The sequence below is a fragment of the Labrus bergylta genome, chromosome 8 (genome assembly GCF_963930695.1).
Source record: "Labrus bergylta chromosome 8, fLabBer1.1, whole genome shotgun sequence".
NCBI classification, from domain to species: Eukaryota; Metazoa; Chordata; class Actinopteri; order Labriformes; family Labridae; genus Labrus; species Labrus bergylta.
The window spans coordinates 4347202-4363126 of NC_089202.1; the positions used below are offsets into that span (position 1 = coordinate 4347202).

At 41.3% G+C, this 15925-nt stretch overlaps 1 protein-coding gene across 1 annotated transcript; it reads right to left on the reverse strand.

The window, feature by feature from the left end:
- Positions 1-755: 755 nt before the first annotated feature.
- Positions 756-15440, reverse strand: LOC109984059 (zinc fingers and homeoboxes protein 1). Its single transcript, XM_020634073.3, has 8 exons — positions 14783-15440; positions 12421-12739; positions 10919-11370; positions 10511-10708; positions 10196-10408; positions 9485-9649; positions 8059-9264; positions 756-6130 (listed from the first exon to the last, which is right to left on the reverse strand). Exons 2-8 carry the CDS (start codon positions 12626-12628, stop codon positions 5861-5863), a joined length of 2712 nt encoding a protein of 903 aa, XP_020489729.2. The 5' UTR covers positions 12629-12739; positions 14783-15440; the 3' UTR covers positions 756-5860.
- Between the last annotated feature and the right edge of the window lie 485 nt (positions 15441-15925).

The following is a 15925-nucleotide window of genomic DNA, read 5'->3' on the forward strand; positions in this document are numbered from 1 at the left end:
ATAATGGTGCAAATGCAAGCATGCAAGTAAAGTCCCAGTTTATGATAAATAAAAAAACATATCTATCCATCAGAGCTATTTAAGCTATAAGGCTTCAAAAAACAGTTATTGATTTACTTCTGACATGTCATTTCCACAGCAGAATTTCAATGAATAAAAACAACAAACACAAAGGTGGTGTCGGCTTTCTGGCCATTTGGCTCTGTCCCTGGTCTTAGTCTGTTACAGTCTATGGTGGGTAGAGGATGGAATCCAGGTCCATAGGTGTTTCTGGTGGGAGTCATCCCCCTGAGTTCCCTGTGAACCACACACCAAACGGACTTCTTTTCAGTCTGTTTCTCTGACCATTTTTTAAATCTTTGGTCACACAATGACTGACAAGCTCTCTGATGTTAATACAAAATGATTTGCCTTTCCTTGCTTTAACAGAAAGTGTTGTACAAATAAAATATATTTATTTATGTTGAAAATCTATTTCGCTGCTGCAGTCAAGTAATGTTTGATTTTTTTTTTTTTTAGCTGAAAGTGTCATTTGAACACATACATGAAAAGAAAGCAATTCTAACCCATGTCTTTCCAACAACTGACTGCACCACTCTTAGTTGAATTTAAAGTGTTAATGGTGATAACAGCGTAGATAAATTCATCTCTGGCAGTAGGTGTTTGACGAGTAGCTAATGTAAAGACGCGTTCAATGTCAATAGGAGCATATAGTGATGAAAAGTAGGACACAAATAATAACAGGACTCCATTCATTACTTTCCACACTGCAACTGTATTTAGTCCACACGGTTTCATTTCTCAATATTTAAAGCAAAAGACGCCAAATGTTGATCAAAATTTATTGGGTTTAGTCCTCAAAACAAGTATAAAATATAACCCTTTCTAAATGGAGCCAAAGCAACAGAAGCTGGGATTTAAAATCAACATTGCACAAAGTGTCTCACAGCAAGAAGCTACGAGCTGATGAGGGAACAGAAAGCTTTCTAAAGCAGGCAAACACAAACATACATACATACGTGTTTAATCAGAATTTATGACAGACACTCTCAGTTTGTAACACAGCTCACATGTACAGACAGGAGGAAGAAATAACTTAAGTGTAGATGGTAACGTCAGATCTGTAGACACAGATGAATACTTCTTTCAGACGTTTGAGTTTATAAATGGTGTCAGGTGAAGCGTAATGTTTTCTCCACCTTATCATTATCATGATGGTGAGGATCAGTGAGTTGTTGCAGGTCAGAACTGAGACACAGTTGATTTCAAGTAGCATTTTAAATATGGTTTGTCTCCTGTTAAGTAAACAGTTTTATCATTGTATTCTCAGTATCTGTGTCTACAGAACCTTCATTGAATACAGAAGGTGAAATCACTGCCATCGTTTGGTAGCACAGGTCTGGTAATATGAGACGCACTGAAGCGTGAACATAGAGAAAACTGTTAATTGGACATTTAAAACAAGAGCAATGTCTCCAAAAAAAAAAAAAAAAAAAAAGAGTCAAAAGATGAAAATAAGAGCAGGAATACTAGAGGGTGAAGATTGCACCTTGAATCCATTTACAAGTACAGTATAACACGGTATAGACAACACTCGCTTCTGTTGCATTGTGAAACACTTGAATCTATGATTTTGCTTTATGGAATATTCTTACCTACAGAGAACAAGTGAGGACTATAGCAGAAGTAAAGCGCAGGATACAGATATGACAAATGTGCACGACAGGACAGCAGGTTAACTATTTAGATCACACGGTTAGCTCTTAGCTCTACTGCACAAGGTTAACTGGGATACATGGTGAGGGATATAAAATCACAACTCGAGGAGAGGACGCAGCACCTCAGCAGGTTGGGAAAAGTAATCAATGCGTGATTCATATTTGAAATATTACTTTGAATCTTTTTTTGTAATATTACAGGTTATATTGTCACATTCCATTCATATGTCTACACCTTCAATCACCTTTATGAGGGTCTCGTGATAAACCATTACATGACGAGGCTTTACAAGTGTAATGGATAGAAAATCATTATGATGGTAGACTCGGGATTTACAATTAAAATGTTCAGCAATTGATTAGAAAAAAACGAGTCAAGCTCCAAAAACACAGAATCATCATTTTCTACAAAGGAACACATTTGGTCCCTTTTAAGTGCCTATATTTTTACAAATCCAAATATCCAACTTTGATCACAAGGTTGACGTTAAAATGTCAGATAGCCACAGAAGACATTACTTAACTGTGTCTTCATAGATGGAGTGTAAAAAGCTTCAAACTTGAAGAGTAAAAATGAATTGGGTGGCTGTGTTTCTACATTTGTTAGATTTCATGTATTGTTTAAAAAAAACAATTGAACACGTTATTGGCAAACAAAATAATGAAAAAAGATTCCCAAGTGCTACAAAGACAGTCGTCTTAGCGTCTTTTTCAATGAGTTCTGATTTCATATTTATATTTTTTTTTTAGCAAAGTACCAAAAAGCCACTCAGGCAACACTAGCTGAACTCTAAAACTGGTTCTATTTCAAAAACACTACTCTATTGTACATATTGAATGAGTCTGTCCTGATGACAAACAATCCATTGATGTCTGGAAAGACTTGTAATGACACAGTTTTCATAGATAGAATAGAAACATAGAAAACCATTGAAAAACAGACGGACTACAGTGAAGAAAGAGAACACTGGAAAAGACTGTGGGCTGGATACTTGGGGGGGGGGGGCTAAAACAAACTCATTACTGACAGCCGGTTTGTAGCATGTGCAGGAATGAGCACAACAAGTACCAGGATGTAAAGGTTTAAAAAAGAGCAGAAAATGGCCGCCATAAAATGTTAAAAACTGCAGTGACTAAAAAGTTCTGCAGAAACAAAAGCTAGACGTTAGCCTGCGTTAGCTAAAAGCGACAAGGCTTATTCAAATGTTTCCTGGAAACCATCAATGAAAAAAAAAACAGGTCCATGCTGCAGTGGAAAGAAACTGGTATCATAGCTACACAAAGACTCAATCACAGAGTAGGCTTATTCTCTGCCAAGTAAACCAAACACAACACACGGTATGTACAAAATGAGAAGTTGTTCGTCTTGGTTATTGCATGCAATATCAGATAAAGGTTTACCTTTACATTTTGAATTTGTTTTTTTCTCTTGCCCAAGCACTTGTCACGTACAGTAACAACAAACTGTTTCAGTTCCCCTTCACTTGCTAGCTAGCGCAGTTAGCTTACACTAACCCTAGCACACAATGTTTGCTTTCAAAGACTCATTAAATTGCTTTTGGACAGCAAAAGGTGCCAACATGTAGTGTGACAAGTGCCTGGTGAAAAATACAACAAAACTGGTGGCAACACCTCGGTATCAGTTTAAGGTCTTACAACAGAAGCTGTGAACTTCAGAGTAATTAGGCATCTTTAAACGTCAGCACAAAGCAGAGCTTGATCATGCAACGCAACTCAGTCTTCCATAAGAAACTCTCCACAGTGTGTGATTTCCAAAGACAAGCTCTCGTCCTCTTCTGTCCAGAGTTGGTGAGATTCTGTTCAAAACAAGCACAAGAGCCGTGTAGGCACAAAGGTTTGTCTGCAAAGCTTCTTCAGGGTATCTCTCCCCTGTTTGTGTTGAGCTGTAATGAAGAGTTTCCAGTTTGATATCAGGTCAGTTTGTTCGGCAGTAAAATGTTATTTGGTTGATTTCCCGCCACAAAGGGAAAGCAGTTCAGTTTCTTTAGACATCACAACAATTCCTTCAGAGAGAGAAAGGGAATTCATTCAATTATCTCAGTTTCAGTGTTTTGAAGATGTCTCTACAGCCCTGTCTGTCTCAACAGCATACTCATAACTTTTACAGAAACATGTCTCGAGAAGTGCACGTCAAGAATCTAGGCATTCATTTTACAAACATGGACTGCAGGAGAAGGGTAAAGAGTCAAACAGGGGGCGTAAGGGAAAGGAGAAGGAGCAATGGAGATCATCTCCATGATTTAAAGCAACAATACAAAACACAACAAGTAGAACACATGTGCATTTCAAAGGAGAGAATATCAAAAATGGGGCTCAAATTGTGCAATTTTGCAAAGGAAAGTGTTGCGTTAATGTTCTTTCGTTTCGATGAGCCTTACAAACATTCCACTATGACACAACACATTAGATTAGAAGGTGGATAGATACACTGATTCCTCCTCCATGGAGGACAAAAAAGGCAAAATACTGGTTTAGTTTGTATTCATACAAAACAGATTTGGTCTCTCAGAGCCATTTCATGGTATAAGAGATTAAGGTGCCTAATCAGGATTTAGTCCACTGTGATAACAAATGGACAAAGTGCAACTTTAAAAAAAAAAAAGTTTAGTTTAGGTGCTTCATGTTTTTCTCTGGAAATTCTGTCTAACAGTCTTTCTTTAAGGAGCGGGTCAAGACCCAAAATGATTCTCAGGCATCGCTTTTGACGAAGCAGGTGAGCCCAAACCTAAAGGCAAGGTGTCGATGATTTGGTGGAGACTGCAAGTATTGTAAAGATGATGAACTGTGGATTGACTTCCTCAAAGGTTTCACTGGGGCTGCAGCTAGTTTGGGGGAAAAACTATGTTAATCTGCATCTCCATCCTCCAATTCAGTCCATCCATTCAATGTGTGTCTGTTTCTATTCTTACTGTAGTGGACCAACATGTCTGACTTGGTCATTAAGGATTTCATATACGGCGCCTCTGCCTCAAGCTGGAGACAACACATTCAACTTTGGGACAACAGCCTCATAGTGGCTATAAAAGGTCACTACAGCGCATGATGGGTTTCATCAAAAGGTGAGAAATAAGTTTAAAAACATTAAAACAGTGCATATTAAACACAAACTGTGGCCTTTCTTGAATAACAAATAATACTAATGAAACAACAAGCCACTGTAAAGGGAAGACTTGCGTGGACATCCTGTGTTCGTTTAAAAATTCATGGCACTGGCGTTCAGTCAGCATTAAGGTGCCCGCCTCGCATCGTTCTAGGCGTTTATCTCTGACCGATTAAAGCCAGACTTTCAGCGTCATTATTTTTCAATTACCCATTTCAGCCCCAAACAACCTGCTGATTTGTATCAGGTCCTTCTTGTGATTATCTTTACTTTCGACCAGCCCCACAAATAGATGAGGGCTAGTTTCATTAGTGACATTTCTCAGGGGTTCATCCAGTTGTGAAACATTTTAGAGCAACTTTGTAAACAATACAAGTCCTTTAAAAGGGCGAGCGAGGGGGGGAAACATTCATAACACTGGAGATTTAAGGTTTGAAGTTAGGCCTGTGCTCACAGCAGTATAACAAACACTATTTCTCACGCAATGCAGCATAAACATGTTAAAACATCTCCAACAATGGCTTAACTTAAGCCAGCAAGGAGTGCAAATTTCACAAGGGCAAGATTAAAACTCCTCCTCTAAACATCTCTCTTTTACACCAACAGCCAGAATTGATCAGTTGCTTCTAAAGAAGCATGTGCGGACATGTCTTTTTGGGATTTTAATCCTCAGCTCAGCTTGAAGATTGCACTTAACAACTTCTTTTTTAGTTTTCTCAAAGTTGGTGTGCCAAGTAAGATTAGCAGGGTTTGCCTCAAACTTCTTCTACATGGATGATTTCTGTCAAAACTATTACAGATCACTTACAGTAAAATGGGCTAAAGCTAATAATCCATCAGTTAGTCTCATGTCGACATGGATCAGAAATAGTTTGAAAAAACAGTGAATGAATGTTGCTCATTTGTAAACATGCAAATCAGTGGCAAAAAGACTTGGCTTAGCTAACTGTCTTCCAGCATTGATCATATCCCAATTTCTCTGATGACATTCTGTAGCGTTTCCCTGTGCGCCTCACAATCATCAATCCTCAGAAACTGACAAGGACTTCCTCACGCTGCGCGACGGCTCCCAAACCTCGCTGTCGTCGGTATCATCGCCCTCCTCCTCTTCATCGCCTTCATCGTCCTCCTCGTCTCCCAACCCAGTGCCGGTCTGCTCCTTGGTGGACGTGGTGGCCTCTCCCCGCACCTCCTCTCCCTCTCCTCCCCCGGCCCCGCCTGCAGTCGCCTCATCGAAAGGATCTGCCCCCGTTTCCAAGCGACGCTGGACCTCGGCGAACCACTCCCTCACCTTGTGATGGACAGAGGAACGGTTAAAAAAGGACATAGTGGACAGCACGGTTATGTCATTAGTGATATTTCTGCCAAAAGAATTGTAATAGAGAATGAAAGTGATCATCAGTATGCATGATGATGTGGATCTTTTACAGTAATCAGTAAAAAATAAATAAATGATTAAATCAACCATTCTTTTTACTTATAAATAGTGTGATTGCTGAAACATTTCATTGGTGGTTGGAGTATTGCTAAGATATCAAATGGACTTTTGTGGGTGTTGAGAATAACTCCACTCTGGTAAGAGGCTGTGGTCCATCAAGACCAAAACCTCTCGCCACAAGAACAGTTTCTTCCCCTCTGCTGTCAGCCTGATGAAAATGTCCCCCCATCCCCCCTCCTCCCACATAACCCAGACTCTCATCACCCCCACAGTCAGTAAAATATCAAGTAATGTGAATGCTGAACTGTTCTTTATGCGTTACATTAACGCCCACTGAACATTACTTTTATTTTCTTTACATGCAATCTGTGAGTAGCTACATACACTGTAAGATTTTTTTTTCTCAGTCCACTGCACAGCTCCTACATTGCACCTTTTGTACATTTTGTGTCTTTTATTTTACATTTTTTAATTCTATTTTATATATTGTAATATCTTCTTATACTGTATTATTTAAGTTGTTGCTAGTTCTGCTTTATTTCCTTGTTAATTGTTTACCAAGTCCTTGTATGTGTAAATGTTCTTGGCAATAAAACCCGATTCTGATTCTGATAAGCTTTGCTTGATATTCACAACACTAACTACAAGTATGATTGAGGTTTATGCAAAGAAAGAGTACAGTCTATAGTGTTCTATTTGAATCCATGTCACTGGGTTGAAGTCAGATAGAGAAAACAGCAGAGTAAAACTGGATCTGGAACTTAAGCCAATAAGTCAAAAACATTTTCATAAATACAGTATGTGTGTCATGAAGAAAATAACTGTATTTGACTTGCAGCACTTTGACTTAGAAAACACTACGAACTAAAAGAAGCAAGATAGCATCAGGCTAGTCAGTAGCATATTATCTACTAGATATGAAGAAGAAAAGGTGGAAAGAAGGAGAGCGTGATGAAAGAAAGAAAACAGAAAACACTACAAACACTAAAGAAATGTGTGATGCTCTGATTCTTATTTTTCAACAATCATTTTGGTTCAAATAAAACTCAACAGAGAGTGGTCATGATAAAAGCTAAGGGCGCATTCCGCACCATGCCCAAGCAGACTTCACCCCTAAAGGCCAGTTCATTTGAAACGTGTGAGTGCTCTGATCCGTGGGATCAAGCACGGTACACTTCCTTGGCACGCTTGGAGGGGGTGTGCTTCAGCATGGTACAGTTCATGCACGAGCACAAGCCCGGGTACACAACATGGACAGCCTTTATTATGGAGAAATCCCAGAGTGATATGGCTGTATCTGACTAAAATGAGTCAAAATAAGCCACAAAGTCAGTAAAGTAGCTGTCATGTTCCCTGTGTTGTTCTTGATGTCTTCTCAATGTGCGGACGCGGCCTGTCCCTTTTATTTTCAATTTTCGAGTCAGCTTGTCTGGTAAACAAAGCACGCTTCATAATTACGTAAAGACATGCATGTGTTGTAAAACGATAACTGTGCTCAGGCCAGGTTAGTCCTAGAGCTGTGTGAGTGCAGGCCAGCGAGGGAATGGGGAGGGGAGGGGCAATCGTGCTTTTAAGTCTTTCAAATGAAAATGACCGAGAGGAAACACGTAGTTTGAGGAGAATCCTGCATGGTAACTCTTATAGTATAGTGGAGCTTCATGTTTGTGAGAGCATCTTAAGTTGTAATGTTTTTGAAAACTCCTTTTTGCCATTAAGAACGACTGTTGTAGGATTCTGAAGCGTTCTCAATTCCTATCATCACAAAGAAGAAAGGGCATTACCTGTTCATAGCTCATGTTGGTCTTGGTGACGAGGTCGTCCAAGTCTTGCTCATTGAGAAAGTGATACTTCAGGTAGTATTCCTTCAGGATCTCCCTTCCACTCTTGGATTTTTTGGCAGGTGGAGATCTGTCAACATCCGCGCTGTAGGAGGCCGACCTCCTCGGCTGCCTTCTAGTCCGGGAACGCCCCCAACCACGATTTCGTCCACGTCTTTTTCTGCCTCCCATTTTATTGCTTCCACCGCCATTTGGCCCTTCGACGTTTCCGCTTTGGTACTGGAAAAACCATTTCAAGTTACTGTTCTTCCACGAGTACCTAGAGTCCCCGAACCAGCTGACAATGTAGGAGCGAGGGAGGCCGCTCTCCTCCACCAGCTGGTCGTACTCCTCAGATGTGGGCCACTGACTCCTCACAAAGGCACTTTTCAGAATGTGGAGCTGCTCTGGGGTCTTTTTAGTCTTATCTTTCATGTCTTTGTGGCTGCTGGTGGTGGGCAGCTGCTTACTGCGACCGCCTGGAGGAGTTTGACTCCCTTTGCGAGATGACGATGCAGAAGGAGGAGAAGAGCTGGCTTCCTCCCCTGCTTTTGCTCCATCTGTCTCCATCTTTCCTCCCTCTGAAGAATCTGGTGAGGAAATACTGACGGACGGCATTTTCCGTCTCTCAGTGAACCAGGCATCAATCTCCCTGCGTGTCAGTTTAGTCTCTGTCCTCAGACGGCTCAGTTCTTCATCAGCAGGAGTGCTACCCTTCTCAAAACTTTCCTCCAGCACCACCAGCTGCTCCGGAGTCTTCTCCTTAAACTTCTGCAGGGTAAAATCCGGAAACGGATTCCATGTTTTTGGCCGCGACTCCTTCTCCTTGACAGGAGGAGTCCGAGGAGGATGGGGAGACGTGGGAGTCTCGTCGCTGGAGTCGATGATGATGGTGGTGGAAGCACTGCTGCTACAGGTGCCACCCCCTCTGCCCCCTCCGTCGTGGAAGACGATGACGTGGCTATTTTTGGAGTTGCGCTGGTTGTACCTGGTGTCACTGAACCACTTCTTGATCTCTCCCTTAGTCAGGTTGGTGACCTTCATCAGCCGGGCAATTTCTGCATCAGTGACAAAGTGGTTTTTCAGGTAGCTGGCTTTCAGCTCGGCCAGCTGCTCTTTGGACTTCTTTGGTCGCAAACTGAATGTGTCAACGCTGAGGGCTGAGTTCTCCTGAGAAACAGAAGCAGGAGAGTTACACAATAATCTAGGGTTTCTTCAGTACTTCTCATCAGCCACAGATACCAAATACCTTCTTGGTAAAAGCCAAAAAGCATGTGACATACATTATATATATATATATAAACTGACAGAAACACCATGTGGCCAAATAATAAAAAAGCTTGCTAGTTGTCAGCAATGAAAGCACAAAGCACACGACTGCTATCCCCACCTGTGGAGAAAGAGAGGGGGGCTGCACTGTGGTGGCCCGTTTCAGCTCGCTGTTTGTCAGGGTGGGCTGGCAGGAACCTCTGCTGGAGCTCTGAGACTGGCTAGGCAGACCTGCCACTGTCAGAGTGATGGGACTGGTCACTGGGAGGTTCCCTCCCGGGCCGACCTACACAGAGATCAAACAAAGAGTCTTATTGAGGATAGAAACACACAATGGTTTGGGACTTCTCATCTTGAAGCCATGTTTGATTAGTGAAGTCATCAGACAGCAGTATCTCCCTCATGTCATACTCCCTATTTTAGTTGGTTAAATATTTTAGCAGGCAGGTGAGACGAGGTTGTGTCCTGTAAAAGCACAGCTAATCAAATTGTTTAATTGAAATTAAAATCAGTTGCAATTACAATTGAATAATAGTCACTTAAATCTTGTTGTTTGTCAGAGACGCTGTTCATTTTGCCGCTGCCAGTCTTGGCCAGGAAACTCTTGAAAAAATAGATTTTCAATCTCAAGTTTTTTCCTGGCTTAATAAAGATGAAATAAGTAAATAAAAGCAAATTCCTGTCAATTTCAACTGAGGAGGGCAGAAGATCAAAGGATTTTTGATTTCAATTTAAACTAAACAAAAGCATATCAAAGTCCTACACTGACAGGGTGCAAGACGAAGGAAATGTCAGAGCTGAGTCTTACAGCATCTTTTGCTTTCTTACCCACCTGTGTAAACACCAGGCCGGGCTGGCCCACTATCTGGCAAGTCTGAAGGATGGACTGCAGGCCATTTGCAGCTGACAGCTGATGAGCAGGTATAACTGTGATGGTCTGAGGCACCGTGTGCACTGTTCCATTAAACTGTTTCCTCCTGGCCTCCTCAACCTCCTCTGGAGTCCAACTCACACCATGCTTCAGCCGCTGTGCGGAGAACCAAACCTGGGAGTGGATCAAAAACATTTGGAGCATTTCATGACAAACAGCAAGGAAAACATTTAAGTACCCCTAATTCACCCCCAAAGTGAAAAACCTTTCTTCTACCTTGATCTGCTCCTCCGTGAACTGTGTCTGTGCTGCCAGGCCGCTGATCTCAGCCATAGATGGGTAAGGGAACCTCTTGTATGTGTTGCCCAGTAGGGGGTTGGTGTCCATAGCTGCACTGTAGGAGGGGATGCTGCTGAGGGGAATCAGTAGCTGTGGCTGAGCTGCACTCTGCTGGGTGTGGAAAGCAGAAAGAACCTAAAAAAAGGGAGGGAGGAGATAAGAAAGGTCTCAACAGACAATGCTGCATCAAGGCCAAGGTTAAACTCTGATACCCAGCAGCCCTGTCAAGCTTTTGAGGCTGGTGTTAAGTCTTAAAAAGATGCATTAATATGTCACAGGGTTAGATGGAGTGTTATTATGTCTTAACTTATAACGCCTCAATAGATAGATGTTAAGACTGTCTACCTGTGCAAGGCCTGCAGGAAGCACTGTGGGGTTTAAAGCAGAGGATTTCCTATGCTGCTCTGAGGGTGGGCTGACCAGCAGGCCTGCTCCCCCAAGCTTCATGGAGTCATGCAGTAGCATCTCAACAGGCGTCATCGGCCCAAGAGGAGCTTCGATGGGCTCCTGCTCTCCTCCCACCTCTCCCTCTCCGCCCCCTCCAAAGCCCTCCACGCCCTCATCTGCTGACTTCAGTGACACGGCGATCCTCTTGGGTTCAGATTTGGTCTTCATCCTCATGATTGGAGTCTTGCTGAGAGAGATGGCAGCAACGGCAGCAGGGTCAGAGCCCCCCTCCTCGGGTGTATCGCTCTGTGGTTCCTGGGCGGGCTGGTCGCTGCTTGGGTCCTCAGGAGGGCTTGTAGTGCTGTGCTTCAGTGAGGGGCTGATGTCTTCAGCAGAGACACTGGGCTCATCTATGATTTAAAAAAACATTCTTAAGGTTGATATATCATTTTCATGTAGTCCCTATTTCAGATTTATTTTAGTATATGGGTGTGTATATTTCAGGGTCTCCTGTGCCATCTGGCCATACGATTGAACAACCCCTCACTGTTATGGCAGAGGGAAAGCACACAGTGGCTCTTAGACTAAAGCATTTTTCATTTTTCAGCTGCACAGCTGTGTTAAATAGACAGCTTCCAGCTGGACACTAGAATAATATATAAACAACATTTCAAGTATACCCAGACTCATTTAAAAGTGCATTTCCTCCTCTTAGACACTGCTGTACCTTGCAACATAACTGCTGCTGTGAAGCTGTAGGTCAAATTTTATGTTTTTAAATTGCAATTATACATAGGTTATTCCTGCACAGGTTATGTACATTTTCTTGGAATAAGACTAATTTGTAATTGCACATGTTTCATTCTGACCTGTGTAGGGGTTTCTTTAAATCTTTGGGGGGGGGGGGGGGGGGGGGGTTGAGTGACTTGTTAGATGTAAGCAATGAATCATGTAGTGGGTCTTTGTAAGCTGCTACTGGATGCTTTAAATTTCCCTCTGAATCAATCAAGTATCTATCTATCTCAATGTGAAGGTGAACCAGCGGAAGGATCATTACCGGTTTGAGATCCCCGCACCCGAGGCCGCGTGGCCCCTCGGTGCTGGCGGCGGATATGTCAGAAAAAAACATTTGTCTACCGCAAGTCTTGTGTTGTTTTTTTTCATCAGTCATCAAAAGGGGTGACAGCTATAGCAGTGTTTTTGCTAAATTAGCAGCTGATTCAGCAATGACCGTCTGTTTCTCACAGTCAATCAATGAGGCACAGAAGCCAAGCTGTATTGGCAATCAAGCAAGCTATGCTTAGCATGCTACGGTAAAGACAAAAAGGTGTGTGGAGCTGTTTGTGGTTGTAGTTTGTGTTCACACAGCCAAAGCTAGTTTTTGTTGTCATTGTGCAGCAACCAGAGCACACTTGGCATGACTGAAAATACTGAATAGAAGGTGTCAGTACAAGTCTTACCTGTAGCTGGAGGTGTAGGCACGACCACTACTGCCTTATCCAGCTCCTCTGCAGTAGGCCCCTCATCTGGTCCCTCCTTCACGTTGCCCTCCTCATGCTCTTTCTTTTCATCTTCTGTCCTCTCTGTTTTCTCCTCTCCCTCTTCCTGCTCCACCACATTGGAGGGCAGAACCATGCAGGGTGTGGTTGATTTTCTGCGGCTTGACATAGTCAAACTCTACTCTATCTACTTCGGCTTTCGGTAAAGATGAACTTAGCAGGATCAAGGCTCACATGTCTTGGGAGGTTGTGCTGTCAGGCTAGAGTCCTTATTGCGTTTCTGGTGGATGACACATAAGAAATGTCAGGTTAGGGATGTGCCACTAGAGAGCAAAGTGTTGAAGTTTTTAGGATGTTATAAGATTCTTTTCTCAATGATTGGCCTTATGTGGCTCCATTATGGTTATAAAACAAAAGTAGCTTAACACCTCTGAGGACAGGTTTTTCTTCTTCTGCTTTGTTTCAGTAGAAACTAAATACCTTCATAATTTGTTACTAAGACAAAGGAAGTACTTTTAAGCTTTGGTGCTTTATGATAGGCCTCTTTAACTAGACTAGAAAATAGCTTTAAACTAAGTAACAAACTACTTATCAAAATAACAAACGGAGTCAGTAGTCAAAGTCACTGTTACTTGCAGCCATTCTCATATCTATGATTAAGTAAAAAAAAAAATACTGATTCAATTGTATCTGCTTTAATTTCTAAAATACAATAGCACAAAATACAAATATGAACTCAGAAAATAGCGTCTAGTAGTTTCCACTCAATGCATCATATTTAATAGAATAATGTGTGTAAGCCTGTTGATAATGTAGCCATACACACAACAAGTGAGCAGTGCATGAAATGCTCAGTGAGAGGAAATATAATGTCGCAGTTCATTCAGCATTATGGGAAATAAATGTGTTGTAGGCCATTTATAAAAAAAAAAGACATTTGAAAAGGGACTGGCAATTATTACCCAAACAGTTAAAAACACAGGTTAAGCAATTATACATATAAAAGTTATTTCAACTGCAGTGAAGTGTGTTTAAATGATACACACAATAAGTCAATAACTTTGGAAAATATCTGTGTTCCTTTGATAACCAAGCAACACATTACCAATAATATACTATTATTAAAACTTGAATTTAAAAAAAGGAGTCCTGTATGTCTGATTCAACTAGTTGGAGATGCACCATATATTTAGTGTTCAGTCATTTTCAGTTATTTTGCTATTAGATGCAGCTCTGCTTGAACTTGTAATTTCAGACAATAATTATATTTCCTAAGACAACAAAAAACAATAAAACTAGAGCACTAAGTTGTTATGCAGCCCTTCATTCACTCGTTTCTTATTTCATTTAATCCACAATACATTGGAGGTGTAAAAAAAAGTTACGCACATAGACTTTATGTACAAGTCTCATATTATTCCACCAGAATCATTTAGGCAACACTTTGATACTATTAAGATTGTCTTAACTACACTTGTGCCACTTTGCCTGGTTACAACAATTCTCATTTGAGTCTGTGTGTGTTTATTTTGATCCCCCAGGGCAGGGCATGGTTTGATTTACTGCCTCGTTTATTCACTTCGATATAGATGTAACAAATGCTCGATTGTAATGTCCACATATAAGACATCACTACAAACGCTGGGAGCCAACTGTGACCCAGGTGACTGCTGGTACGGATCAACTGCTTTTGTTGAACTAAAGAGGGGGCAACCCCATACTGTAAATAAACAGCAGCACTTTGGTCCATCATGTGAATGTGCAAGCTTTAGCAATGCCGGCTAATTTTCTTGTGCAGTCCCTGGAAGGTTGATAGTTAACTATAAGGTTATCTGTGTAGAGCAGGGATGGGCAACTTTGGTCACAACAAGGGCCACATTAATTTAATTCTCACTGCCAAAGGGCCAAATTGTAGGATACAAAAACGATTCCAATCAATTATGTCTCAAATTTAACTCAACATATACCAGTGATCAAATATTATTATGGACATATTTCTGGGTTTCATGGCAGATTTTGTCATGTTTTCTTCATGTTTCCAATTAACAGATATATAAAAATTGACCTGAGGTCCACCTTGAGGGTTGATTGGGGCCGCCAGTTGCCCACAGCATGCTGTGCTGCTAGACTGCCATCATGAGATCATTTGCATTAACAGTTAGCATCTAAATGTTAATTAGACAGCTTATTTAATATAATTTAAGTTAAGGTTTAAGACATAAACGAAAACAAAGGGTAACTAGCATTTAGCATGTTTATGAGGTGGCCCAACTAGCCGGTGTTAGCAGTTCTTATTATTGATCATGCATGGCGGTAAACTTACTGCAACTATTGAAATGTGCAGCCGAGACGAGAAGTGATTTCCTGCAGATGAAGCCTCCAGATTCAGCTTTGTGGAGTCTGTACCCCGGCTAATCATTCAGCCCCAGCCGGGACGGGACTACAGTAGAGGTAACGTTGTTTGGGGGGCTTGTGGGTCTCCTGAAGCCGGAGGAGGAGGAGGAGGAGAAGGAGGAGGAGGAGGTAGACAGGCAGACAGACGGACCCGGTCTGACGGTCTTACGGCCCCGGTCTGCAGATGCTGGAATCACCGGACATCTCTTGTCCTCGTTGTAAGCAGGTTATTTTATTCCTAGGCCGAGTGTTTGTAAAAGTTTAAAAACAAAAAACATGGCTGTAACATTCATAACGTGGCCGCTGGTTCTGATAAGTTGCTGACCTAATTCTCTGATATTTTTTAACGGCAGATTCTTTGATGATCAAACGGCGACATTGTATCGCTGTGATACGTCGTGACGTCATTCATCAGCGACTGTCGGTGCTATAAAAATTCGTAAAATAGCAAAAATATTTTATACCAATACATTATACTCTGTATGAACAAAGGTGCAGCTCTTCTCTGTCCAGAAAAAAATAATGAAGTTTCCAACTTGACTATAATTTGTGCTGTAAACTAAATGGGCTTCCTAATGTCCTTACATGACCTCCCGAGGCAGCAGGAGAAGCTATTTGAGGACAACACACACTTTGCAAAGTTTTCCGTCAGTGCACCTCCTCCTGCCTTTGCTGTGTGGACACTCACTTTGACTACTTTCATGTTATCAGCTGCAATGCTTTTTATATATATATATATATATATATATATATATATATATTTTAATACCTGAGCCAAATGTGCAGCTAGCTGTGAATGTAGGTGGATATTAAATTCAGTTTGAGTTATTTGTGTCATCAGGCTACAATTGTTTGACTAACACTTCCACGTGAGATCAACAAATACCAGAAATAATTTGCCATGGCAAGGTGTAAATGTCAATAGTAAGGTACTAATGAGAATAAGACTAATGAAATGATGTAGGTGTAATAAGAGATAAGTGCAATAAGAAAACATATTTATATTTTCATTTCATTGTACAGTGTTCCCCTTGTTATTTGTTGTATTATATCTTTACTTTAATACAGTGTA